Source organism: Canis lupus, chromosome 7, assembly GCF_048164855.1.
Source record: "Canis lupus baileyi chromosome 7, mCanLup2.hap1, whole genome shotgun sequence".
Taxonomy (NCBI): domain Eukaryota; kingdom Metazoa; phylum Chordata; class Mammalia; order Carnivora; family Canidae; genus Canis; species Canis lupus.
Window position 1 is genome coordinate 60599207 of NC_132844.1, and position 24907 is coordinate 60624113.

Sequence of the window (24907 nt, forward strand, 5' to 3'; positions counted from 1 at the left end):
AAGCTCCAGGCAGCTTCCACTGGCCCCAAAGGTCTTGAATAGGTCTAGCTCAGGGCTCCAAATTGTAGGACCTGGGATTCTGGGGTGATGACCCCCTACACAGACCCCCAGTAGGATCATAGATAGCTAAGGTAAAGAGCCCAGCTCCCGAGCTGGGCTGGATCCTACCTCAAGGAGACTTGGGGCCCTGCTGAGGTTACTTAAGGTGCACTTCTCCCACTGCCTGATGCTCTGTGGCCACAGACACCCCAGGCAGAGCGGGGCAGGGGACACTCACTAGCGAAGACCAGAACTCAGCTAGGACTGGGAATGCTCAAGAATGGGGAGAAGACTGCACAAGGAAAATCATTAAGAGACAAATTAGGCCATGTCAGTAAAATAGTTTTAATTTTAAAATAGTCATCGATGTGAAAACGTCCCAAAGCTGGGAGTAACAGTCTAGAGCCAAGGTTGGGAGGGGGCCAGGCCTCACCCAGAGCCCAGCTTGAGGCCCTTGAGGCCCTCCCTCTCCTCCCTTCCAGAGGGAGGATGGACACAGCGGAGGCGAGCCCTGAGTGAGTCCTCTCCCTCATCCCCCAAGGGCCCCTTGAAGGCAACAGCTCGTACAGAGGACTTGAGGGGAGAGGAAAGCAGGCAGAAAATAGAAATTAGAGGTTAATAATCCCAACGACATCCCCCTCCCACCCCTGGAAAAACAAAGAAACAAGAAAATCCGTGGGTATGAAAGGGGGATGGAGGATAAACACTGATGTAACAGACCCCTCAGGGCCCGAACAGCCCAATTTGGGCTGACGAAGGTTTTTGAGCCCCAGCTGCATGTTACCTTTGGGGAGTAAATATTCCAAGAAAAAGGGGAAAGCCATGAGGCAAGCTGGTACCAGTCAGTGGATGCAGTTAAAGGCCCGGGGTAGCCGCCACCTGACCCTCCCTGCAGAGGGGCAGACAGCAGTGCAGGCCTGAGGGGGGAGTGCTGGGGTGGGGCCTCCAGGGGGCCCCGTGCAGCGGTGGCAAGAAGGCAACAGGGGCCCTAGTTGAGCAGGTTGCCCTGCTCCTGGGCCTGGGTCAGGCTGTCCTTGCGGTGCAGGTGGTGCACCCCCATCCTCTTGGGGCTGCGCTGGGGGCGGCTGGAGCTGGGGAGTGCCCAGGCCCTGCCCGAAGCCTGAGAAGAGACTGAGCCCTCCTCGGCGCCACGGTCACTGGGCAGCAGACTCTGGCATTCTTCCTCAGGGCTGATGGGCAGGTTCAGCTCTTCTTCCTCCCTGAGAAGGCCAGAGTCCGCTTCCATTGGCAGCAAAAGCCCACTCTCACCAGGTGGGGAAGGTGCCAAAACCTCCTCGTCTCTGTCAGTGGGGCTAAGAGCAAAGTGGCGCTGCAGGTCAGGGAGTGCATCCCGTCCAAAGGCTGTGCGCTGGGCCACGGCAGCTGGAGGTGGAGTGCGGTCCACGAATGCCCGCTGCCAGCTAGCTAGCAGGTCCTCCTCAGAGCTGGCAGGGGCGTGGAGTGCTGGGGGGAGGGGGCTGGGTTCACGGTGGGGCGAGGCCTGGGCCGAGGCAGGGCTGCTGGGCACTGGGCTGGGGCGGGCCCGCTCACTGCCCTCCTCCACCAGGCTCAAGGAAATAGCCTGGCGGGTAGCGTACGTGCAGTTGGGCAGGGGGCTGTTGCGGGGGATTCGCACCTTATCCTCAGAGAACTCTATTACCTTGCGGCCAGGATATAGCGGGTGTGGTGGAGATGGGGTGGGGTAGGGGCTCAGCTTCTCAAAGGTTGGCAGGGCTAACTCCTCCTCTGGGGAAGCCCCAGCAGTGCCCAGAGAGTGGCATTCTCCATTGGGTTGTGGAATGGGGCTGCCCAGGGCCGGGGGACCAGCTGAGTCACCCGAGCCACCCCCACTCATGTCCACGTGCACAAAGACATCCTCGGCCAAGGGGCGCCCGGCACTGCCCGACTGGGCTGAATTGAGCAGGAGAGACTCTGGCTTCTCTAACACTCGGGCAATGACCGACGTGGGTACCACAGCCCCCGGTGCCAGGCTAGCAGTGGGGCCCAGGCTGGCGGCTTCTTGACCACTGTGCAGATGTTTCCGAACCATGTCCTGTAGCTCACAGGGTAGCTGGGGTAAAAGTGGGAGAAGGGAAGAGGGATATGAATACTCCCTACCTCAGAAATAATGGCTACCACACACAAGCAGCAACGTGTGCCCAGCACCGCGCGCTGGTCTCACTCCATGCCAGGGGACAGCCTCGTTTCACAAACTGAGGCTCAGCAGGGGTGAAATAACTTGGAAGATTCTGAGGAACACAGCATTTGCTCCCAGAGCACTAAGGCCCAGGCCCTCTCAAACTCCCATCTCCACCCCCATCTCAGCAGTGGCTTCTGCCCAAACCAAACAGAAATGTGAGGATCCGTACTGGCCAGCAGCTTCGGGAGGCCCTCTCTGCTCCTACAGACCCCACTAGCTTTGGGCCTGAGGCTAGAGTTTGCCTGCTGAGGTGAGGAGGCCGTCAGGTGGGCCTAATCCCCTCTCCATATTCTTAGGGCCAACTGCCACCCCCACCTTCCTGCATGGGATCCCAAAATTGAGCGCCTCTCTCCCTTCCTGTTCCAGAAATACCAGCCCTGGTGACAGTGGCAGAGTTGACGGACTTGAGAGGAGACATGCATGCAAAGGAAAGGCAAAGCAGAAAGGGGGAGTTAAGGCAGGAGGACAGAGTGAGGTATAAAAACCCAAGCTAGAGGAGTCCTAAGGAGGCAGGGCTAGCATCACAGGGAGGGTGTTCTGCTCACATCAGCGAACTTGTGGTTGCGGAAGTGGGACTTGTTGCACTTGAGGAGCTGCACAGCCAGGTTGCAGTCCAGCCGGTACCGCTCCTGCACACAGAGGCGAGGGTCACCAGCCTCCCCCTCACTCACCCTGGCAGCAGGGCCAGGCCAGGGCACAGCCAGCAGCAGGCATGGGCCCCCCCATGGCACACGTACATTGAGCTCCTCCAGCTTGTTGATGGTGTTCTTGGCGTCTAGCAGCTTATTGGTCAGCTCCACGATCTCCCAGTCCAGTGTCTTCCTATCCATCTCGGCCTTCTTAATCTGAGGCACAAAACTTGTGTGAACCTCACCCACACCCCAGCCGACCTTCCTCCCCTCCACTTCCTCCCAGCCCAGAGACACAGGAAGCCACGGGTGCTGGGGCAGCCAAGGCAGACAGAATAGACAGACAATGGACAGACAGAAGGAGGCCAGCCACCTCTCCTGTTTTCTGGGCTGGTGGTGGGGTGGGGGCTTTTCTGAACATGACCTGCCACCACCTAAGACAGAGGCGATACGAGAGCTGCCCACCCAGAGGCTCTACATAGCAGGCCAGGCAGCTGGACCTGAGGAGGAGTAAGTGTGCAAACCCAGGGGCTGAGGGCTTTGAGTGGAGTACTTTCCAGGCTCAAGCTAGAAGAGGGAGGAGGGGTGAGGCCAAGTGGTAGCTGGGGGCACCTGTGAGATCATCTAGTGGAACCAGGAAGGAGCAACAGGCTCATGGCTCTTCAGTTGAGGGACTGGGGCTCCCCTCCCCCTACTCGGCTTGGGCTTGTTGCCACCGCAGCTGAGAAGCTGTGAGTATTCAGCAGTGACATCAACCTGTACCTCTGCCTGAGCCGAGGGCAGGCTCTGCAACTGTGCCCTGGGAGGGAGGCACGTACCTAACGTGCCATGCCTCATGTAAGGAAGAGGACAGCAGTGGGCAGAGGGAAAGGGCTGGGGCCCCAGCAGCCCCAGATCCCAGCTGAGGAGGAGGCCAGGGTAAGGGAGAAAACACACAAACTCAGACGCAACTGCAAAGATCCAGCTGTGGCTAAGAGAGGCCTGACAGGAGAGGGCGGCAACGGCGGCAGCAGCGTGAGGGGAAGACAGGAGAGAAGAGAAACAGTGTGAGCACTAAGACAGTCCTGACTGTGTGGCACACTGCGGTCCCCTGCCCCCTCCCCAAGCCCCAGGGGCGCGGTGGCACTCCCAGGGCAAGTCCCCACCCCCTGCTACACTGGGAGCACAGTGCCAGCCCAACCGCCCCCCACCCCTGACAGATTACCAGCGTGTGCAGCTTGTCCTCCAGCTCCTGGTTGGTCCTCTGAGAGGCCGTGTAGCTATTCTGAAGCCTGGGGAGGAACACCCAGCAGATCCCTGGGTCATGATCTGCTCTCCTGCCCCTCCTTAGCCCTATCTCAGCCCTCCCCAACCCTCCCCAACCCAGGTGCCACCTGGGGTGGGGTGCGGAGGCAGGTCATCCTCCTCCCAGAGCTTTCATTCCCCCATCAGAATCAGATGATCTCTGAGGCCCCTTCCGGCTAACCTCCTAGGAACAGGGGGACGTGTGCCTGTGTAACTGGCCCCTTGTTTCCACACCTGCGGAACTTGTCCTTAAACTTGTCCAGCTCCTCGCGGCTCTGACCCAGCTCCAGCTCCAAGCAGTCCTGCCCAATCTCCAGCTCGCGCTCCAGGGCCTCAGTGCGTCTGGTGGCCGAGGCCAGGCGCCTGCGGAGCTCCTCATTCTCCTGTTGCAAAAGCCTGGGGGTGGGGGAGGATCAAGGGCAGAGGGGCATCAGAGTGAAGACGGGCCAGCCCTGGGACCCCAGGCTGGCCTCAGGAAGGAGGAGGGAATGACATGAACACAAACAACTGGGGGGCAAGGGACTCCCTGAGAAGGAGCCAGAATCTGGGGCAGCAGATTCCATGAGCCTAACAGCCTAACTTGGTGGGGGTGGGGGTGGGGAGAGCAAAGGGGACAGGAGAATCCACCCCCACCCCCACCCCCCAAAAGAATGAGAAAACAACTGCTGTGGGGGGTAAGACTTCCCAGGCTGTCTCTGGTTACAGCCTAAAGCAGCCGGCCACCAGGCCCTCTAGCTCCTGTTTCCCCACTGCACAATCAGGCTGCTCCATTATTAATCTCTTGGAAATCCAGCCCAGCGCTGCCCTCCTCTCCAAAGGCCTCCTGTGGCTGACAGAAAGGGGCACAGGGAGGCAGGCAGCACAGGAGGGCCAGAGCTGGGGAAGGGCTCTTTGACGAGGGCAGGCCTCTCAGAGCACCTACCTCCTTGGTTCCAGGTTCTCTTGGAGCCCATGGAACAAAAACTCTCTCCAGAAGGAATATCCACATCAAGCCTCCCCCCCAGAGTCCCTATACCCCAACCCAACTTTTACTTCTACCTAATACAATGAAAAGCCCAACTGTACCAACAGCCTTGCCTGAAGCTAAGAGGGAGTACTGAGGCAAGGCGGGGCAGGCTCTTGTCAGCAAATACTCACTTCATCCTCTCCGCATCAGTCAGGGGCTCCTGGGCATAAAAAGAATGGAAGCTTGAGGCTCAGCCCTAAACCGACCCCTGGCCCACCCTGCCTGCCCGCCCTCCAAAAAAGCCCTGGAAAGGGCCATGTCTGATGCCCAAACAATGTCATGGAAGTGGGCCCTGTAGAGATGGAGGCAATCCAGTAACGCCTGGACAAGCCTAGATTACTCTCCCATGCCAACCAGAAGGTTCGAGAATCCCTTCTAACATTAACCTTTACCCACACCACTTCCAACCCTTCTCATAATTCTAGAGCAAGTTGCAAATGAGTTCTGGTACCCATGCTCCATCTCCCAGGGGTAAAGAAAGCCTCTCAGCTGTTCACTGGGCTCCTAGTGGGCCCTGTAGACATGGCAGAGACTTCCAGAGAAGTGAAGTCATCAAGCAAGCTACAGTAGGGTTCTGAGCTCTAACAAAGTTCTCCTGGTCCCAGGAGGAAAGATGGGTCAGAATCAGGCCTTACAGAGCCTCAGAAGGAACAAGAATATGGATGAAGGAGAGCCTCTGGACTAGTCTGGACTGTGAGGAGTGACCTGTCTTAGCCTTGTCCTGCTGTGAACCTCCCACCCCGTCCTGCTCAAGCCCCCACACTGGTCATGGTCCAAGAGCCACAAAGCAGGGAAATGTCAAGAGGCCCACTCCAAATGGAGCCAACTGCTTCAGAATGCCAATCACAGGCAGGAAAATGAGGTGGGTGGCCCAGACTAGGACTCTGGAACCAGTGACACCTGGATCTGCTCCCATCCTACCACACTCTGCTCATACTAACCTTGCTGAACCTTAGTGTCCTCATCTACAAAACCAAGGGAATGCCCCCCAGGGTGACACCAGCACAATACCTGGCCTTTTTATTGACTATTCAGTTCCCTGAACTGAAAATGGGCAAGTCACGGCATTCCTGCCCTGAATTGGACCAAAGCAGGCCATGGTAAGCCTGATGCTCAGCAGGCACAGAGGATCTCTCAATTTCTGTAAACATGCAGTGTGTGTGGCAACACAGTGGGGACACAGCAGCCAGGTCAACTACAACACTCGTTTCCTCCTGAGATGAAGCCGAATGGGGGAGGACAGCCAATTTGGAGAATCTTTTTTTTTTTTTTTTTTTAAGATTTCTATTTATCTGACAGAGAGAACACAAGTGGGGAGAGTGGGAGAGGCAGAAGCAGGTGCCCCACTGAGCAGGGAGCCAGACTTGGTGCTTGATCCCAGGACCCCAGGATCATGACCTGAGCCAAAGGCAGACACTAACCAACTGAGCCACCCAGGCACCCCTGGAGAATCTTTCAGTTGCCTGAAAAAGACCTCCTAAGAACCTAACACAGTTCCTGGCAGGGAGCATGCACTTAATAAACATTAGCCCAAAATAAACAAACAAACAAACAAACATTAGCCCAACAAGGCAAAGCTGGAGGAAGGGCTGGACTTCCAGGGACAGCAAAGAACAGCTGGTCTAGTAGGAAGAAGCCGGAGCACCACTTCCTCCACAGAATCCTGGGCTCCAGAATGAGGACCCCTCAGCCTGGTGGGCTGCCTCTTGCAGGAAGAACAATACTGCCTGGGGTCATTTCTGTTGAGCTGTGAAGACTCTGGGGTTCCCTGCCATAGGAATATGTGCTCACAGCTGTCCTATAAACAAACCTACATTGGCCTGGCCAGCAGTGCTGCAGCCAGGAGATCCCAAGCATCTATGAGAATGCCAGCATCTGGCCCAGAAGTCCCCTCAGATGAGAAGAGTCAGTCAGACACCCGGCCTCAGGGGCCCGCATCTACCAGCCAGGGTAAGAGTAGGGGTCTTCTGACCTCCTGCTCCAGCCGGGATCCTGGAACCTCCAGCCGCAACTCCCGATGCTCAGGTGGTGCCTTACGGTATGGTTTCTTAGCCGAGGCTGCACTGGTCATTCTGGGAGGTGAGAGCTCCTCAGCCTGCTGTGGGGAGCAAGGAAGGAGGAGGTTCAGAGACATGGGCAAGAGGCCTTTGGCCTTAGGGAAAAAGGACAGTAAAAAGGATATACGTAGGAGCCACTGGGACACACACAGGCCTGGGCCCTTGCTGGGGTCATTAGAAACCTGGACCCTGGTATATCAGCACTCACTGTCAGGGGAGTGTGGGAGGGGACAAGGACCCAATGTGACCAGGTGGGTGGGAAAGGCAGGACCCATGGCCTGAGTACCAAGAAGAATGGACACAGCCTAGGAGTGGGACAAGGTATTTGAGAGCAGCCCACTGCTCGCCTTTGTGGGCTTACAAAAATGCCTCAAAGGGAAAAACTGTTCCATCTGCATCAGTTTCTTCAACTCCAAACTGGGGATGAAAAGAGCACCAATTTCATAGACCTACTGCAAAGATTACATAAGCCACTAACCTCAGTTACCTGGCACTGAGGAAACGTTCCATAAGCGTAAGCTCAAGAAAACCCCCACAATAAATAAACCAGTAACCAGAAAGTAAGGGTCTGAGGATGCTCCCTCAGCCCAGGCTCCACGTGGGGAACGCCAAGCCTCCCTGGCCTCCACCACTCTCTTTTCATCAGCCCCCACCAAAAGGGGCCACCTGCCTGCCCCTCACCTGCCAGCCTCTCTGGAAGGGAGCCAAGGCGGGGTGCAGGCCTCACAGGGACATACCATCTGACTGTCGGCAGCTCTCTCTGTTCCGCTGTCCTGGAGTTAGCCCTCGGCTCTCCGCATCCCACAGCCCCTCCACTTCCTCTAGCCGATAGCTCCTGAAACCAGAGAAGGGAAGAAAGTGGAAACCAGGTTGTCAGCTGCGGGTCCGTCAGTGCCACAGGCCAGCCTACCCAGTCCAAGAAGTGGAAGGTCCCCCAGGGAGAGATAGGCAGAAAAGCCATGGAGCAGGGGATCTCGGGTAAGCAGTGGAGGCGGGAGAGGACAGAAAGCACTGGGCTCCTTTCTCCATGAAAGCACTGTCACAGGCCCAGAGAACACACGTGTGTATTGTATGTGTTCATGGTCTCCACTTACCACATGCCTGATTCTGGAATAGGTCTGGTCTTGTCTTATCCCTATCCTACCCCACATCTGTCCTATTCATCACCCAGGCCTCTCAGAGTCTGGAAACTAAAAGATTTGGGGAACACAGCTTGCAGAAGAGAACACCAGAAAAAGGCCTAATAGAGACTGAGAAGATGCTGGGAGAGAATCCTAGCAATGTTTCCAGGAGCCAAAGAGGACTACTGTGTGTAATGGTTGTAAACCATTTGTAATGAGGAAGGGTAGGACCAAGAGAGTAAAATCTGAAAAAGCAGCAGAGGAATGACTGAACAATCTCAACAAGCTTGATTCTGTAGCCCCCACCTCCCTCACTTGCCCCCTTCCAGATACCTGCCCATGTATGAATGGCTGTTACAACGGTGGGAAGAGCTAGTGGTATCTAGTGGGTAGAGGCCGGGGATGCTATTAAACATCCCATCACGCACAGGACAGCCCCCGCAACAATGAATTAGCAGCATACAATGTTGACTGCACCCAGGCTAAGAAAGCCTGAGTCTGGGGAGCTGAGACACTGGGCTCTATCTAGCCTATGCTACTTCTGACACACTGTGTGGCCCAGGCTAAGTCCTGCACTGGTTACTCTTTGACACAGAGGTGCCTGGATTGAGTGACCTGCGAGATCCCCTGCAGGTTCTTGGGAGCGCTGAGCTCTGCCCCCACCTGTAATAAGCTTGGCTGCAGCATGGGGGCAGCAGTCACCACAGGGACCAATGGAAGCAGTAACCTTAGGTGGCTTGGGCATAAACAATCCTGCCCCTGCCGCCGCCGCCGCCGCCGCCGCCGCCGCCGCCGCCGCCGCCGCCACCACCACCATCCTCCTAATAGAACTGGGGGCTGAGGGAAGCCTTGCGGGCTAAAGCATGTGTACCCGCTGTCGGGACATGCCCTAGCCACGACTCCTGTCACATTCCAACAGAGCCTGAGGCAGGAAGAATGGTGAGGGGGTAGGGAGGGCGGGGAAGCAGGAGTGGCCTCCCTCCTGTCTGGGCAGCCTGGTCTCTGGCTTGGAGTTCTGGGGGGAGCTGGGGCATGGCAGCAGGCACGAGCCGCCAACCTCCACCCCTTTGATGGTGAGGCGGACATGTCCCCACAGGGCACATGCGGCGTGCTGTGTGGAGCTGACTCCCTGCACAGGAATCCGGGCGGGCCCAAAAGGACAGCACATTCCTGGGGTGTGGGGGAGCAAACAAGTCACCCCCGCAGGTTCCCTGGGGCTACCCCTCCTGAGGGCCCCAGGGTGGGAGCTCCCATGGCCTGGGGGAGAGAAAGTCCCAGAAAGTCCCAAGCCAGCCTGGATAGCTGGATGCTGATACTCAGAGGCTGTAAGTACAGAGTATATGAGTTAGAAAAGGGGACAGCGAGGGACTCAAAGTAAGACACACAGGCAGTCAAGAACCGCTGCAAAACCCAGGGGTGCTCCCGAGTTGAGCCTGCTCCCTTCCCCTTCTCCTCCCCCCATTAGTCCCCTCTCCCTGCAAGCCCTGTTTTGGACCCCCTTGACTGCCAGCCTCTTTTCTTCCTCAGCCCTATCCTGCCAATACCCACTCTGTCCTCTAGGCACCAGGACAGCTGAATGGGTGGCAGGAGGGCGGGCAGAGAGCATCCTGACGTGCTCAGGTATCAGGATCCTCCCTGGAAGGAGAGTGGCCTTCGCCCCATGCCCCGCAGCCCTAGCTCTACTTGTCACACATCCTGCCTCATCTTGATCTCAAGTCTCCACTCCCTGGCCTCACAGCACATACTCCCAGGGCTTTCCTGGCCAGAGAGCCTGGCCTGCTGAGGGGACAGTGTGGAAGTGGCTGGCAGGGAGACAGGGGAAGTACTACAAACACGGACGCTCCAGGATGAATGGTGCTGGCAACGGCAGGCAGTTATCTTTCCTGGCCAGAGTCTACTCTTTTCATATACATCAGAGCCGCAAGGAGGGGAGCCACTCCCAACTGGGGAAGCAGAAGGCGGTGCCTACTAGGGAGAGTCTGCTAGGGAGCCTGCAATGTCCTCAACACAAGCCCGTGAAGGGCAGTGAAGGGCAGTCCGTCTCACTCTACTCCCTGCCCCACGTCCATAAATACTAGTACATGTTGAGGCCCTAGCTCCAACTCCTGAAATCTGCTAAGTGCCCTAGATCCAGCTCATGATGATGTGATTGGGGGTGGGGGGGGAGAGTGGCACCCAATTCTAGCACTACATAGGAATGCAATGGGCCTGACAGGCCACTGTCCTTGACTGGAAGTTCAGCAGGGAAGGACAGACCCTGGAGTGTGAGAGCAATGCCAGGTGCACTGGAGAACAAAGCAAGAAGCAGCAGGATGCCAGGCCCACAGCCAGGAGAAGATAAAAGGTGAGCTGCAAGACAGCAGAGCAGTCCCACTGGGAAGACCTAGCCACCAGGTGCGGCCTCCACTGGCCACGTCTCCTTCACCCAGAGATTCCCACGTTGCATTGGAGTGTTTCAGCCCAAGGGGACTCCCAACCCGATGTCAAGAAGAGGAAGTCCCCGGGGAAAAGCAGCTGGATAACTCAGAATGGGATATGGGCTATGATAAGCAAGCGAGCAGCCTTTGGGGTCTCTTGGCCTCTTGCTGCTGAGCTGGCTCCAAGGCACCTCCAAGAAAATGGTCTTTTGGGAGGTCTACAAATTGACAGAGAAGAATCCCAGACTCCAAGAGCTTCAAGGAACTGGGGCTTGAAGAAAGCTCAGGATGTGGTCATGTGCACTACCAGAACAGCTGTGCGCTGGGAGCCAAGGCTGAGGCCCAGGTGAAAACCTCTGGCTAACCCAGTCTGGTCCGGGGCCCTTCAGGCACTGCTGAAGGAGACACCCCAACAGCAGTGAGAAGGGAAAGTGCTCTCCTCAAGGCCCCTACCCCACTGAGCCCCGCCTCCCGCCTCCCACTTCCTGCTCGGCATAGCATTCATTCCTCACTCACTCAAACTCCGTGAGGAGAGCCTCAGCCAGCTCTGCTGGGGTAGAGGGAGAGGGGGGTGAGAGCTTCCTAATTGCCATGTTGCAATCCGCCAGTCAGTGCAGGCCGCCTGTTGCCGCCTGCCTTGTATGAAATACCTTCCCCTGATTACAGCCCATGGGGCACGATTAGCTGCCTCCAGAGAACAAAGTCTACTTTCATTAGAAATGGGACTCAGCACGCACAGCAAACCTGCACCGTGAACCCACTGAACAGCTGAGCAGAGGATGGTCAGAGGCAGATATAAGGAAAAATGTGTGCTAGACATTGACTGGGCAGTCGCCTTTAATCAGAGGACCAAAAATTTGCCCAGCCTCCCTCTTTAACCAGGAGATTGGACTCACACCTGCTCCCTTCTGTGGCTAAAGCCCGGATGTGACCAGGGCCTTCCACCATGGTCAGGGGTCACCGTTGCTAGAGATGGAGCAGGGTAAGGAGAAACCTTCAGAATCCTGATTTTCTCCAAACCATATCCTTCCTCCCACTCTCTGCAACACCCGAAGGTAGGTAACAGCAAGAAGGTTCAAGCCCAAGAACCAGGGCGCCCTCTCACTTCCTTCTGCCATCTTTTCTGTTGGTCTGTCCAAGGGCAAAGTCAAAGGTGCAAGAGAGGAAGGGAAGTCTGAGCACCCAGCTCTCCCCCAGCTGAAGGAGACAGGAGTGTGGCTCTTTGACTTTTCAGACTTCAGCCTACCCCAAGGAAGGTCTCCTTCAGCTGCCCCAGTTCTGCACTACTACCTCACTCCACCCTCCCCAGTTCACTTGCCTTGCCCTAGGAAGACCAAATGCTTCCCCTGCTCCCCACATCACTCACACTCTGTAAGAAATGATGGCCCCAATAGTGTAGGTGAGTTCAGACCATTTCTGAACCTACTGACAGGCCTTTCTACTCAGAGCTATCACTGACTCAAGCAAGTGAGGGACCGTCAGGGATGGGCCACACATCACCACAAAAATCATTAAGGCTCTCCTTCATAATTCACCTGAAGAAAGTCAAATAGAATCACTCAATTAGCAATCACTACTGCTTCGAGAATGAAAGGAAACCAGCCCTTTTCCAGAACACTCCAGCTGTGTTTTATGCTGCCTTAATGCACCCCCCCCCCCCGCCCCGTGGAACTCAGCAAGACACAAGTAACAAAAACAAACACAGGCCCTTCCTAAAGCCTCAATGCTAAAACACGAATGTCTGATCACACAGGGACCAGTGCCTCCTCTGAGCTCATCCTCAGCTCTAAGCCCTAGATAAAGAGTCTGAATTCTACGGGTCTGGAAGAAGCAGCGCTTCGTGGGGGCAGGGCACCCTTCTGCCATACAAATCTGGCTGCTTCTCAAGCTTCTGAAATTCAGGGTCTGCATCCAATTGAGGCCAAAGAAACACAAACTACCACCCTGCAAAGGCCAGTCCTTTAGCCAGGTAATCCAGTGGAGGCCCCAGAGATTGTCCACAAGGACCTCCACCCCCCATTAATACAGCCCCTCTCCACCTTGAGTCCTTCAGCACATCCAGCCCATCCCACCCAAGCTGGCTGGGTTCAGCCCTGCCCACATCGCCCCCCACCCAATGCCCCTCCTGCTTTGCTACCAGCCCCCAGTTTCCGGCATGCAGCTGTTCCTGAGGTACATGAGCAAAGCCCTTAGCAATCCTGGGCGCGTGGCAGGCAGGCAGCCAGCAGAGCATGGGGTGGGGCCTGAGCAGGCTCTGCTCTGGGCCGATGACTAGGCTGGAAGATGCCAGTCTGTGCCCAGACCAGCCCTGCTGCCCCTCCAACAGCCATGCCTACTACCCCCCTCTGGGCAAATACAACCTCACCCTCTTGGGACAAGCTGCCTGCGGCCCTGACCTGGCCTTCTGCCTGCTCTAAGCGGAATCCACTGACAGGTTTTTAAAAACCAAAGTGGCTAGGAATTATTCTGCCCCAGAGTAATCCTGAGGACTCCCAAGCTAGTGCTGGGGACCTACGAGAGCTCATCTGGCTCCCACCTGAGCAAATATCCGAAGACTATGCAGCTGGCCTCTCACTCAAGCAAACACTGGACAGGAACAAAGGGGCTAAAGACAACAATTGATGATGATCCAAGCAACCTCCCCCTAAACAAAGGGAGGGCCAGAAAGTCCCCAGGATCAACCAGCACTTGACAGCAGTCCCTATGCCCTTACCGAGGGCAGGGCAATGTAGGGGGTGGCCTGGAGCCAGCCCTCCCTCCACTCCAGGCCCTTTTTGTTTTCCTGGTCAGAGCCCAGTAACCAAGGACTCCAGCTTGCTATTCCCGACTCAGGGTCCCTACACATCCATGCAGCCCCTACACCCTCTCACTTTTACACATTCCCACCCCAGACTAGCAGGAAGCTCCCTGTGTCTTCCTCCTGGTCCAAGAGAAACAAAGCCCACCCAGAGGGCTCTCAAGTCCCAAGTTCCCCCACCCAGCCTACCCTGTATGCACTGCCTCCAGAGGCTGGAGCCAGAAGGGTGGCTAAGGAGTTACCTGTGCAGAACACCAGCAAGCCCCGAGCAATTGGCCTTCCTGCTATCCCCAAAGCCCCCTTCTCCTATCCAACCCTGGAAGAAGATGGGAGTCTGGTGGGAGCTTCTCCATGGTAGGCTGTTCACCAGGCTCCCAATCTGAGACCAAGGCCTCTCCCAGGCTCACTGGGGAGTCCAAAGCTGGGTCCTCCCTGCTCTGACTGAGGTTGCCCTTCCAGGTCTTCTCGGCTAAAGTCCACCTGAAGCTCCACACGTGGAAGGCGTTGGGGGGCCAAACTCCACCCACTCCACTTACTGGAGCAACAGGTGCCATGAGCTATATCTCGGGTGAATACCTGGTTCTGGACTATAGCTTTCAGCTTCACTCTCTGTCCAGGGAGCTTCTCACAGCCAGGCCACAGTTTTCCTCAAACCCCCTACCTTGAAGAGAACCTTGCAGTTGATCCTAAATTATTATCCTGGAGTGAGAATAATGGGAACACCATTCAATCTTCCCCACGTGACAAAAGGAAGCAACTATCCAGTTGAGAAGAAAACTCCCCTCCCACTCTAGCTCCATCTGCCTCAGAGGTGTGAAACAGAGCATGGAAACTGCAAAATATTCTCACACTCTATAATGCTTGAAGAAGACTGAACAGAACCTCTATCCAACTGTTTTAAGGGATGAGGCAGCTGAGGGATAGAGAATGAGATACTGACTGAGGGGAGTGTGGAGTTGGCAGAGGCCAGCAGCAGGCTGGCAGATGGGCAGGTGTCTGTGTACAGGAAATCCCCTCCCCTTGCCTTAGAGGGGGCACATTCCCTCCTGCCCGCCCCCCCCCACCACCACCCCAGCAAGGAGATGGGAAAATGGACAGACAGCAGTAAGGACAAGAGCACAGAGGAGGCATGAGGTAAGCTAAGGGGAGGAGGCAGCCAGGCTGGGGGTAAGGGCGTGTGTGACAGAGGCACTGCTGGTGGTACCGCCAGGGCAAGTTAGCTGGCCCACATCAGACTCACAGGGTTAGTGTCTTCTCCCCAACCAGCCAGCTCTCCTGGTTAGCACGGTTAGCGTTAGCGACAGACTCATGGCAGATGCCCTCCAGCCACTCCATATAAACAGACAGCTTGGTTGAGAGCAGCCCAGCTCTGGAGCTGCAAAGAGAGAGCAGAAGGAATGCCAAACTGCAAGATGCCTGAGGGAACACACTGCACTCTTCAGAAGGGGAAGCTCCTCCAGACTTATCACTAGACACCTCTGGGGCTTTCTCCCATCCAAAAATCATGCCAGGTGGAAGTGCAGCATACCCCCTGCCAACCAGCAAGGCCAGCTGGCTGACCCCAGGGAATAGGGCTCTCTGGTTGGTCAACCAAAAGAGAGGAGAGCTGTGGTGGAAGGAGGCACTGCTGCCAGGTGCAGCTCTCCTGTCTTGCCTTTTCCCTGGACACTGCTGCCAGGCTGCACCATAGCTCCAAAAGCTGGGTTGTCAGAACAAAGCCAGCCACAGCTGCAGCTGCCACCCATCCCATGTCTGTGCCAGTAAAGTCCACCCCACCACCTCCCACAGACTCCAAGGCAAGGGGCCGGGAGAGAACTGGCCCAGGGATCAGAGGCTGCAACAAGAACTGCATCGAAGGCACAATACAATGGGGCAGTGTATGACCTGGCCCAGAGCTGGGCCAGCCAAGGGAAGGGGTGGCACACTGCCACCTTTCAGTTTCTGAAAGGCCAGGGGGATGGTGCTTCCCAGGGAGCTAGCCCCAGAGGAACCCAAAGAGCAAGGATAAAGGAAAGCCATGCTGCAGCCAGGCTCCTCAGACTCTGGCAGCGACTACTCCACTCAAAATGAGCAATGCCCAGAGAGGCTAGCGTTCCCATCACAGCAAGCCCAGGAAACAGCAGAAAAAATCTTTCCTGTCACTTCCAGAACCACTCTAGGGGAAATGACAACCTCTAGCTTAGAAATCTCAAGGCAAATGGAGCCACAGTAGTGAAGTCCAGAAACACCACAAGATGTGACCCCTAGAGCAGAGGAGCTACAGCAAACGTTGCAGCAAATACTGCTTGTGCTTATAGAGAAGGGCAGCATGTGGGCAAGGAAAAAAAAAATTCCTCTTTTGTCTGGAAAGCCCCGTGGATAATGAGATGACTCAGGGCAGAGGGAAGAGAACAGAGACCACCCTGGCACCACATATGGGCCTGGCCATTCTTCCAAACCTAGGTTAATCATTCCCAATTGCCTACTCCTGGGGCTCCCCGTATTACTGACAACAGCCCCAGAGCTCAAAAGGCCAAGGCCTGACTAAGGAGGGGGATATAACCACCTAGAAGAGAGAACAACTCTTCTATAGGCTCTGACCTCTTCCCTAGATTGGTAAGAAGGCAAGGCCATTGACAGGCTACCTTCAGAATCCTCGCCCACAAATAAAACTGAAAAACACCAGCCAGGTCTGGTTTGCTTTCAAAACACGGCAGCAAGTAACCTAGGTAATCCAAGGTTTCAGAAATCAGGGACTGTCTCTGCATTGAAACAGAAGTTGAAGTTGAGAAATCAGGTACGTTTACTCTCTTCCCAGCCATAGATAACAAAAGGGTGGAGGGAGAAATGCATGAGGTGAAGCAATGATGCCCACACCGTGTTTATAACCATCCCAATTCCCAGTCAGGGCACTCCTGCCAGACAACTTCATCTCAGGATGAAGAACCATCCCTCAGAGATAACCAGCATGTCTGCCGTGATCTTCACTTCTAGTAAAGATTCTGCATCCCTCCCAAGAAGCCAGCCCCAGAGGAAGCCTCTAAGCTGGGAAGGAGGCTCCAATCGGGGCTACTTGACCTGACTTGTTAGGTGAACAGAGCAAGCTGAAGAACAGCATGAACCACTACTGAGTTGTGTTTATTTTACAAGAACTACATAATTAGGAATGTCTAGAAGCACAGAAAAATGATTCGAAGGATACAGGGTAGTTCTCTGTCTCTGGGAAAGGGGCTTACACAGGAGCAGTGGGGGAAGAAAGGGAGGGTGTTTTTACTTTTTCTTTTGTGTATGTTTCTGTATGCCTAGTCTCTCATGCAAGGACATAGATCATACTTATGATGAAAACAGAATTCCTGGACAAACAGGACAAAATCCTTCCATCTGCACTGTGCTTTACCATCCCGGAAGTCATTTCCCTTCCACTTGTATGTCCTTTGATCCTTGTGGCCTCATGAGGCCCACAGAATAGGTGGAGTTCTCCCATTCTGAAAGGAGAAGACAAGTGACTTGCTCAAGAGCACAGAGAGAACTGGGATAGAACCCTGTTTCCGATCCCACTGCAAAGCATGGAAGACGGCCTCCTCTAGCAAGCCAAAGGAAAGCCCTGACGATTCTGCCCTGATGTAAAGACCCTCAAAGGTTTCTGAGACTGAAGTCCCCATGGGCTTACCCGGGAATGCACAGAGGCCACTGTTCAGTACCCCAAATGATAAATTCAGCTATCCTACCATTAGTTGAGTGAAGCTAGCTGAATGAAGCACACAGCGAGGCTAGTGCAATCTAGACTGACTTCCCAACAGGCAGGTCACTTCCCCCACAGTTCACTGGGAAAGCACAGAAGCTCTTCACGAATAGGGGGCCATGTCCTTTACAGCTTCCAAACGTCACCTCACAAACGGCTGGCGCTTATGAGATAGTAACCAACAAAGAAGAGGTCCCACTTTCACACTCATGGCCAGTCCGGAAGACTCAGCCCCTTTGAAGCCTAAGCATACACAACACAACCCAGTCCTGCTGGCTCACCCAATCTCCTCTCAAATCTGCTGAACATACAATGCCGCTCACCAGCCCTGCCAAGATGCCATCGGTGAAGATATGCCACATTGCAATGTGCGCTCCCACACTGAGGGACAAGGGGTAGAACCCAGGGAGAACTCCATCACGTCACTTTCAGTCACCAGTCTCATCCTTTTGATTTGTCTAGGCATTAACTACTAGGGTTGTAGTAGTTCCTGGCTGTGAGCATGGAGTACACCTAGAAAGAAATGAGCAAAACAGCCAGAAAAGCAAGCAGGTTGTGGGGCACTGAAAGGAACTTAATGAGTAACAAAGAGGATGCTAGCATCCAGACTTTGTAGAAGATGGTGATTAGCAAGAAAATATACCGGTGTGTACTTCACTTCTGCTTTTAACCTCTTCTGCTGACTCAGGGATATGTTACAAGAACATAAGAAGGCTAAAAAGGGAGAGAGCTAAAGCCAAGCACCTGGAAGATCATTTAACCACATTAACTCAACTCTAGACAATAATTGGTAATGCTATTGCTAATACTATCATCTTTTGTTTATGCAGGACCTTGCTTCCTAAGAGTTCAAAGGATTTTGCCAGATAGATCCTATCTGCTTTCATTTCAAGAAGGAAGGACCAGTTTGGGTCACACAGTAACCAGGATAGCTCAGCACCTGCCACGGAGAGCCCCTAAGAAGGTTTCAGAGATAAAAGATCTTGCCCTGCGTAGGGGAGGGACAGGTTAACAGCCATCTGCATTACAGTTTGGGACATGTTTTCAGAGCCTAGAGGAGAGGCACCTGGCTGGGGCAGGGGTTCAAGGACCCGACAAGGAGGCTGCCCTCTGAAAAACTCAAACATATCTTCCTCATCTGGACTGTAAACTCAAACTGGCATTTGAGCACCACTGGCATTATACAATTAAGAGGTCTAGACTTCTAGAAACACATTCCAAACACATTTCATTGGTGTTTTGGGGGAACTGGTGCTCTATCAACTACACTAAAAACAAAAAGGCAAAGAATGGACAGTGAACCCCCAGCTACCAGCCCTATTTCTGGGGAACATCTGAGTTAAGTCCATTCTGTGACACAAGATCTTTAAAGTCCTTAAGAAAACTAGGGGAACATGAATCCTCAAACACCCCCATCCAGTCATCCACAGCTTTAACTTCATTACAAATCTACCACCTATACACCCCCACCTATATCCACCAAGGTCACCACCACCAATCTCATATAAAGGTGATCCATCAGACAAGTCATTACAACACAAAAGATGGGGAGAAACATCAACTCTTTGCATAGGCTACTCAGGGATGATGTCCCTGACCTCATCTTTTATGTTGCTTCATTATAAGAAGATTCTCCCAATTTTACTCCCACCTCAAAAAGGCTTCTGGCTACCTGGCAGAAACTAAAAGGCTTATTCCAGCTTGAAAACAACAAAGCCTTTTCTTATCCATTGTGTTTTCCAGAATAGCATTCATTTATTAAACAAACATTAACTGAGTATCCTTCACGTAACTGTTACCATGCTACACGCCATGAACTCATTATCTCAAATGCTCAAAACTCCTACAAAAAAGATATTGTCACCCTCATTTTATAAGGGACAAGACCAAAAGTCCTACTAGTTAAGTAATTTGTCCAAAGTCACACAGCTGGTAAGAGGCAGAACCAAGATTTCAGCCAGCTTGGCCTCGCTCCAAAATCATACTCTATCACACTGCTCACCTTACTGTGAACTCCCCACACCCTCATCTCATGATTAGGCAGGGTCCCTCTTCAGGAGAGGGTCAGTCAGCTCAGTGAAAGAGGCCAAGAAGTAAACAGAGAAATTGCCATATAATATGGTAAGTGCTGGAACTGAGGTTGCCCCCACAAAGTGCTGGGGGGGCCGAGAGGAGGAAAGGAAAGCAGGGAAGACTCCTTACTGGAGGTGACAGATTGAGCTGGGTCCTAGGGGATAAGCAGAGTTTCAGAGACAGGTGAGCATCATGGAGAGGGAAATGCACAAGCAAAAAAGAATAAAGTAAATAGATGGCCCTAAAGGTTCAGGAGTAGTGGGAAATTCAGGAGCAATGAAGCACAGAGCAGATGAAGTAGAGTGACAGTAACTCAGGCTAGAAGGTTGAGTTTGGGCCAGAGTATAAACAACCTTTCTGCATGCTGAGCTAGAGTGTAGACTCTCCTGAACAGGGGAGAAGCCAAGGCATTTTTTAAAAAGATTTTATTTATTTGAGAGGGAGAGGGAGAGAGAGAGAATAAGCAAGGGCACAAGAGCAGGGGGAGGGAGAAGCAGACTTCCCGCTGAGCAGGGAGCCAGAAACAGGGCTGGAGCTCAGGAGCCTGGGATCATGATCCAAGCCAAAGGCAGACGCTTAACTGACTGAACCACTCAGGCACCCCAAGCATGAAACTCTTGATCTTGGGGTTGTGGCTCAAGCCCCACACTGGGTGTAGAGATTAGTTAAAAATAAAATCTTACAAAGAAATAAAGAAAGGACAAAGAGGGAGGTAAAGGGTGAAGGAGAGAGTGCATTCCAGACAGCACGGCTGGTATGTGTAAAGGCCCAGAAACCAGAGAATAAGTTCGCAGAGCTGTTAAGAGGTTGAATCCAGGTGAGAAACCACGGCCTAGTTTCCCAGAGGTCCTTGGCACTCAAAATATGGTGGTGAGGAAATGGTGAAGGGATTATATACAAAGATTACACATAAATAAGGGGTGTTAAAAGAAGAAATGGAGGGATGCCTGGGTGGTTCAGTGGTTGAGCGTTTGCCTTTGGCTCAGAATATGATCCCGATGTTCCAGGATCTAGATCTGCATCAGGCTCCTTGTGGGGAGCCTGCTTCTCCCTCTGCCTATGTCTCTGCCTCTCTCTCTATCTCTCATGAATAAATAAATACAGAAATCTTTTTTAAAAAAGAAAGAAAGAGAGAAGAAATGGACTTCAAAAACAACAAAACCAGAACAGTAAAGGCAGAGAACCACCTCCAAATCCATCAGCCTTCACCCTGCAGTTCAATCATTTGCTAAAAGGAGGCCAGAATCCAGGAAGTCTAAGGACTTGTACCAAAACACAAAGGTGTACTCTGTGGAGATTACACGTTCCAGCATGCTGACTGCAGCACAAATCGAAATAAAATACATTATCCTGACATATATCGCTCCTCAGTTAATGGTGGAGGGGAACAGCCACTGACAGAGACTAACTCTCAAAATCTCATATATGCCACAATAAGTAGAAAAAGGTGATCCAAGAGCTAGGTCGGAATTCCCAGAAAAAGCCCTAAGTCTTGAGCTCCCTATTCCTCTGAATTCTGGTCAGACATCAGGCAGACATCAGGCGCGTGCCTACTCAGTTGGCCAGGCAGTCAGTTACTAAAGAAAAAGATGGGCCCTGAGGGCGTGTTAAATAGACAGGACGTGACTCAGAAGGAGGGGAAGAGTGATTCTTAAGTGCAGGGCAAAGGAAAGCCAGTCAATCAAACCAAGGGCACACCTCTGCCCCAAGGCTGCACACACAGGCCTCCAGCTTTGCTAAAGAGACAGCGCACTGCGTCAGGACCTTCCTCTACCACAGGAGCTTCAGCAGAAGCACATCAGTTTTCCACTTTCCTCTGAAGCTGAGGGGCTGGCACTGTTTAAAATGCCACCTATTGTTTTCTCTGTAGTAGTTTGCTACCTACTATTTTTAAAACTAAGATGGGTAAATAAATAAATAAATAAATAAATATAAAACTAAGATGACATCCAGATTAAATTGCCTATGAATTTAACACTATGGCTACTTCAACTGCTCCTGTCCGTAATCAAAGTCAGAGATGAGCCTTTTACTTCTGTCTACACTGATACACACACCCTTTTAAGGTATGCTAAGAGTGGACCCTCAGGTCAGCCTGCTCACCCAACCCAGGTCCAAGGTTTTCCAAAGGGCAGTTACCAAGCTGAATCATGAAGAAAGAGTCCAGATTTGGCTAACGTGGCAGAGGGCTCCCTCCCACAGTCCCTAAACCAGTTTTTCTCTCAGAAGGAGACAGCTGTGAAGATCTCAGCTCCTAAAACATGTTTGAAATAACTCAAAAAAGTTTACTACTACCTAACCATCATGACAAACAAGAGATGCAAATTGCCACTAGGCATATTTAATAAAGGGTTAACTTCATACCAAGTCAAAAAAAAAAAAAAAAAAAAAAAAAGCTCAATTGCTGAAGCCAGATCGTCTGGTTTCAAATCCCAGCTCTGCCCTTTACCTTGAGCAAATTAACTTCTCTGCACCCTTATTTACTCATCTGTAAAATGAGGACAATAAAAGTATTTGCTTCACAGGGTCGTTATAAAAATTAAATTAGTTAATACATTTAAAGCACTTACAACAGTGCCAGACACACAGAATGTGCTCAATAAGTACTATTATTGTTATAGCTCAACAGCAAAGATAATTCTAAAACTTCACAACTTCAAACGGGAAATCATGGGCATTTTAACATCACTTTAAGTAGTTTCATGAAGATGTTCTCACTATATGCAACATCTCTACTATCCAAAAGCTGTGCCTCATCTCTCTAACATCACGACAGCAGCTCAAACCAGTACAGGGTCTCCATAGAGAGACACCAGGTTCAATCGTGAAGCAGAAGTTTGTACTGAGACCTGATCAACAACAAATACGTATGGAGTGTCAGTCACTGTTCTAAATACATTAATATATTAACTTATTTAACCCTCACAACAACTTTATGAGATGAGTACTTTTACCATCTCCATTTGATTAGAAAGCTGAGGCACAGAGAACTCTACAATTTCCAAAGGTCACAAAGCTACAAAGGGCAAAGCCAGGATTTGAACTAGGAATTCTGGCTCCAGAGTCAGTATCTTAATTTCTCTGTGTGCTCCCCACACTGTCCTTGCTCTAAGGAGTATCCACAAATGATCAGAAAGAGAAAGCTCAGGCAGCCTGGATGGTTCAGCAGTTTGGTGCCACCTTTGGCCCAGGGCGTGATCCTGAAGACCTGGGATCGAGTCCCACGTCTGGCTCCCCGCATGGAGCCTGCTTCTCCCTCTGCCTCTCTCTGTGTCTCTCATGAATAAATAAATAAAATCTTAAAAAAAAAAAAAAAGGAAGGAAGAAAGAGAAAGCTCCCAACCTTTTATTAGAGTCACAGCTAAATAACATCAGTTCTTCAGATACCTGAAGGTATTGAAGCTGGCCTAGTAATGGTGATTTGGGTTGGTTGTCTACAGCAAGCCTTTTGTAGGGAGACAGACATGGTTAGTGAGGAGTCTTGGATCAAACTAGACCTCCCAATCTAATCATGGAGCAGATGTCAGTCATGAAATGAGCTTCTGTAAAAAGCCTGCCCCCAACTCTGGCTTGGGATGCTATAGGAACTCTGGAAAGGCATCAAAGGAAGTGAGGACCATATTCACTGTACTTTGTGGCTCCAGACCCCTTCCCTTTTCTCTAACCTCAAATCCACTATCTCTTAAGACATGCTTAGTCTGGCTAGTGAAACTGATTTTCTTTAAATGTGGTTTGATGGGGGGAATACATGGGAAAAGAAGAAAGCTATCAGAAAAGTTCTACAATTCTTTCCTTCCATCACCACACTGATCCAGACTGTAAAACAGTTCTCACATATCAGGGATCTCAAGTACAGACAGTGATACAATAAATAATCCCAGAGCTTTACACCAGACAACTCGACCCCTTACTGATAAACTGACTTGGGTTTCTTCTCCCTAACCTCAACCTGCTTTTCCTCCTCCACTGACCCCACCTACCCACCAAATCCACAAACCCAAAGGAATACATGAGCTTTTCTTACCCAAAGAAAGATCAAAAGAAGTAGACCTGTGCAAGAGTAAATTCAGGAGTTGGTGTCAGAACACAATGAGACTTTTTCCTCATGACTCCCCCTCCGATCTGTCACCCACCAATCTCTACTTCAGGTAGGATGCCAAACTTAAGATATGATGGGGAGATCAGAAAAGATACAGCGAGCATGTAGGAAACTGCTTGTGACAGGGATGTGTTAAAGTACTTTCAGCCTGATCTCTAGGTCCTTGACCATGTTCACTTGCACAGGTGAAGGCATACAAGGTTCAATGCTACACCCAATTCTTAAAAATCAGTGTACAATCTAAACAGAACACTAACAGACCACAGGCAAAGGGCAACCTCCATAGAAAAGAGCCCTTTTCATACTACTTGACTCTCGGTATCACTCTGAGCCCATGCATACTGCTTGCCGGGAGCATGCCAGCCTGTCACTGGAGCCACCTTACCCGCTCTGGGGTTGAGAGCTCGGGCAAATCGCTACCTCTTCTTCTTTCCAAGCAGGCACTGTGATTTCTTCCAGTCCCCGGGGCCCCTGAGTCTTCAGCTGAAATTGGGGCAGATGCTATAGGAACTCTGGAAAGGCTGATGTAAGTCTGGAGAACTGGCTTTATAGTTCCCTCCATACCAAGCCTGTCCAGCATTCTCCAGGTCTCTCTTCCCCACTCTCCTCCTCTACGGGAAAGACCTCTTTCCTACCGGCCCAGTACACTCGGGCCTCGGCCACAAGCTCCAGGTTTCTTTACTTTCGGCTTAGAAATTCCCCTCCAATTTGTGACTGCTTCTCCCGGGTCCGCACACCTACTTCTGCTTGCCCCGCCCCGGACCCCTCCCCAAGGCCGCCGCCGGATCCTAGGCCCCCTCCCCTCCGCTCTGCTCCATCTCCCTCTTTTTTTCTCTCCGCCTCCAAATTCCAACATCCCATTTCCTCTTCTTAACCCCGGAGCTAGTCCCTCCTCCCCGCCCCTACTCTGCGTTAGTGTCCCCACGATCCCCCCCAAACTCTAGTCTCCCGGCCCGACTACTCCAATCCCGCAACAAACTTTCTGCCGCTGCCCGCTGCCTTCACGCCGCCATCTTGCCGCGGGGCAGGCCGGGTAGTGGCCAGGGCCGCGGGAATCCCCACGCACCGGGCGCCGCGCGTCATCGGGGGCGTGGCTAGGGGGCGTGGTTTCGGGTTGGGGAATTAGGGCACTGGGTGATGAGGAAAGATGGGGATGTCCTAAGAAGCAGGGTTTGGAGGCCTGGCGGTTGGAGAAGGAAGGAGGTGGCAGGGGCAGGGCAATAGAGGGAAGGCTGAGAAAAGATTCTGGTACTAAAACAAAACAAAACAACCACAACAAAAACCCAACCATATACACACAAAAATATAGTGGAATAGTGCTAGCACTTGTTCCCCATCATCCAAAGGATAAAAACAGTTTTTCGGTTTGCACGGGTAAGTCCGAATGACTTACCGAATTCGGACTTTTCTAAGTCCGAATGACTCACCCTCTTCCACCTTCACCAGACTAATTTTCCACCTCTC

At 52.5% G+C, this 24907-nt stretch overlaps 1 protein-coding gene across 11 annotated transcripts; it reads right to left on the bottom strand.

The window, feature by feature from the left end:
- Nucleotides 1-370: 370 nt before the first annotated feature.
- On the bottom strand, nt 371-24549 carry TJAP1 (tight junction associated protein 1). 11 transcript variants are annotated; one of them, XM_072832892.1, is made up of 12 exons: nt 24423-24522; nt 23829-23926; nt 14791-14925; nt 7953-8050; nt 7131-7256; nt 5290-5318; nt 4387-4548; nt 4073-4139; nt 3820-3849; nt 2977-3084; nt 2785-2868; nt 371-2110 (listed from the first exon to the last, which is right to left on the bottom strand). In XM_072832892.1, the coding sequence occupies exons 4-12, from the start codon at nt 7953-7955 to the stop codon at nt 1028-1030; spliced, it is 1692 nt and encodes a 563-aa protein (XP_072688993.1). In that variant the 5' UTR covers nt 7956-8050; nt 14791-14925; nt 23829-23926; nt 24423-24522; the 3' UTR covers nt 371-1027. The 11 variants fall into 11 exon arrangements, with proteins under 11 accessions (XP_072688993.1, XP_072688994.1, XP_072688992.1 ...); XM_072832893.1 differs by lacking the exon at nt 23829-23926 and having other exon boundaries at nt 24423-24527; XM_072832891.1 differs by lacking the exon at nt 14791-14925.
- Nucleotides 24550-24907: the final 358 nt, after the last annotated feature.

Excerpts from the sequence above, each read along its gene's own strand:
- TJAP1 (XM_072832901.1), bottom strand. Across the intron at positions 2,869-2,976 it reads ACAAGCTGGAGGAGCTCAAT|GAGCGGTACCGGCTGGACTG; the intron begins GTACGTGTGCCA and ends CTCTGTGTGCAG. Across the intron at positions 2,111-2,784 it reads GCAACCACAAGTTCGCTGAT|CTACCCTGTGAGCTACAGGA; the intron begins GTGAGCAGAACA and ends CTTTTACCCCAG.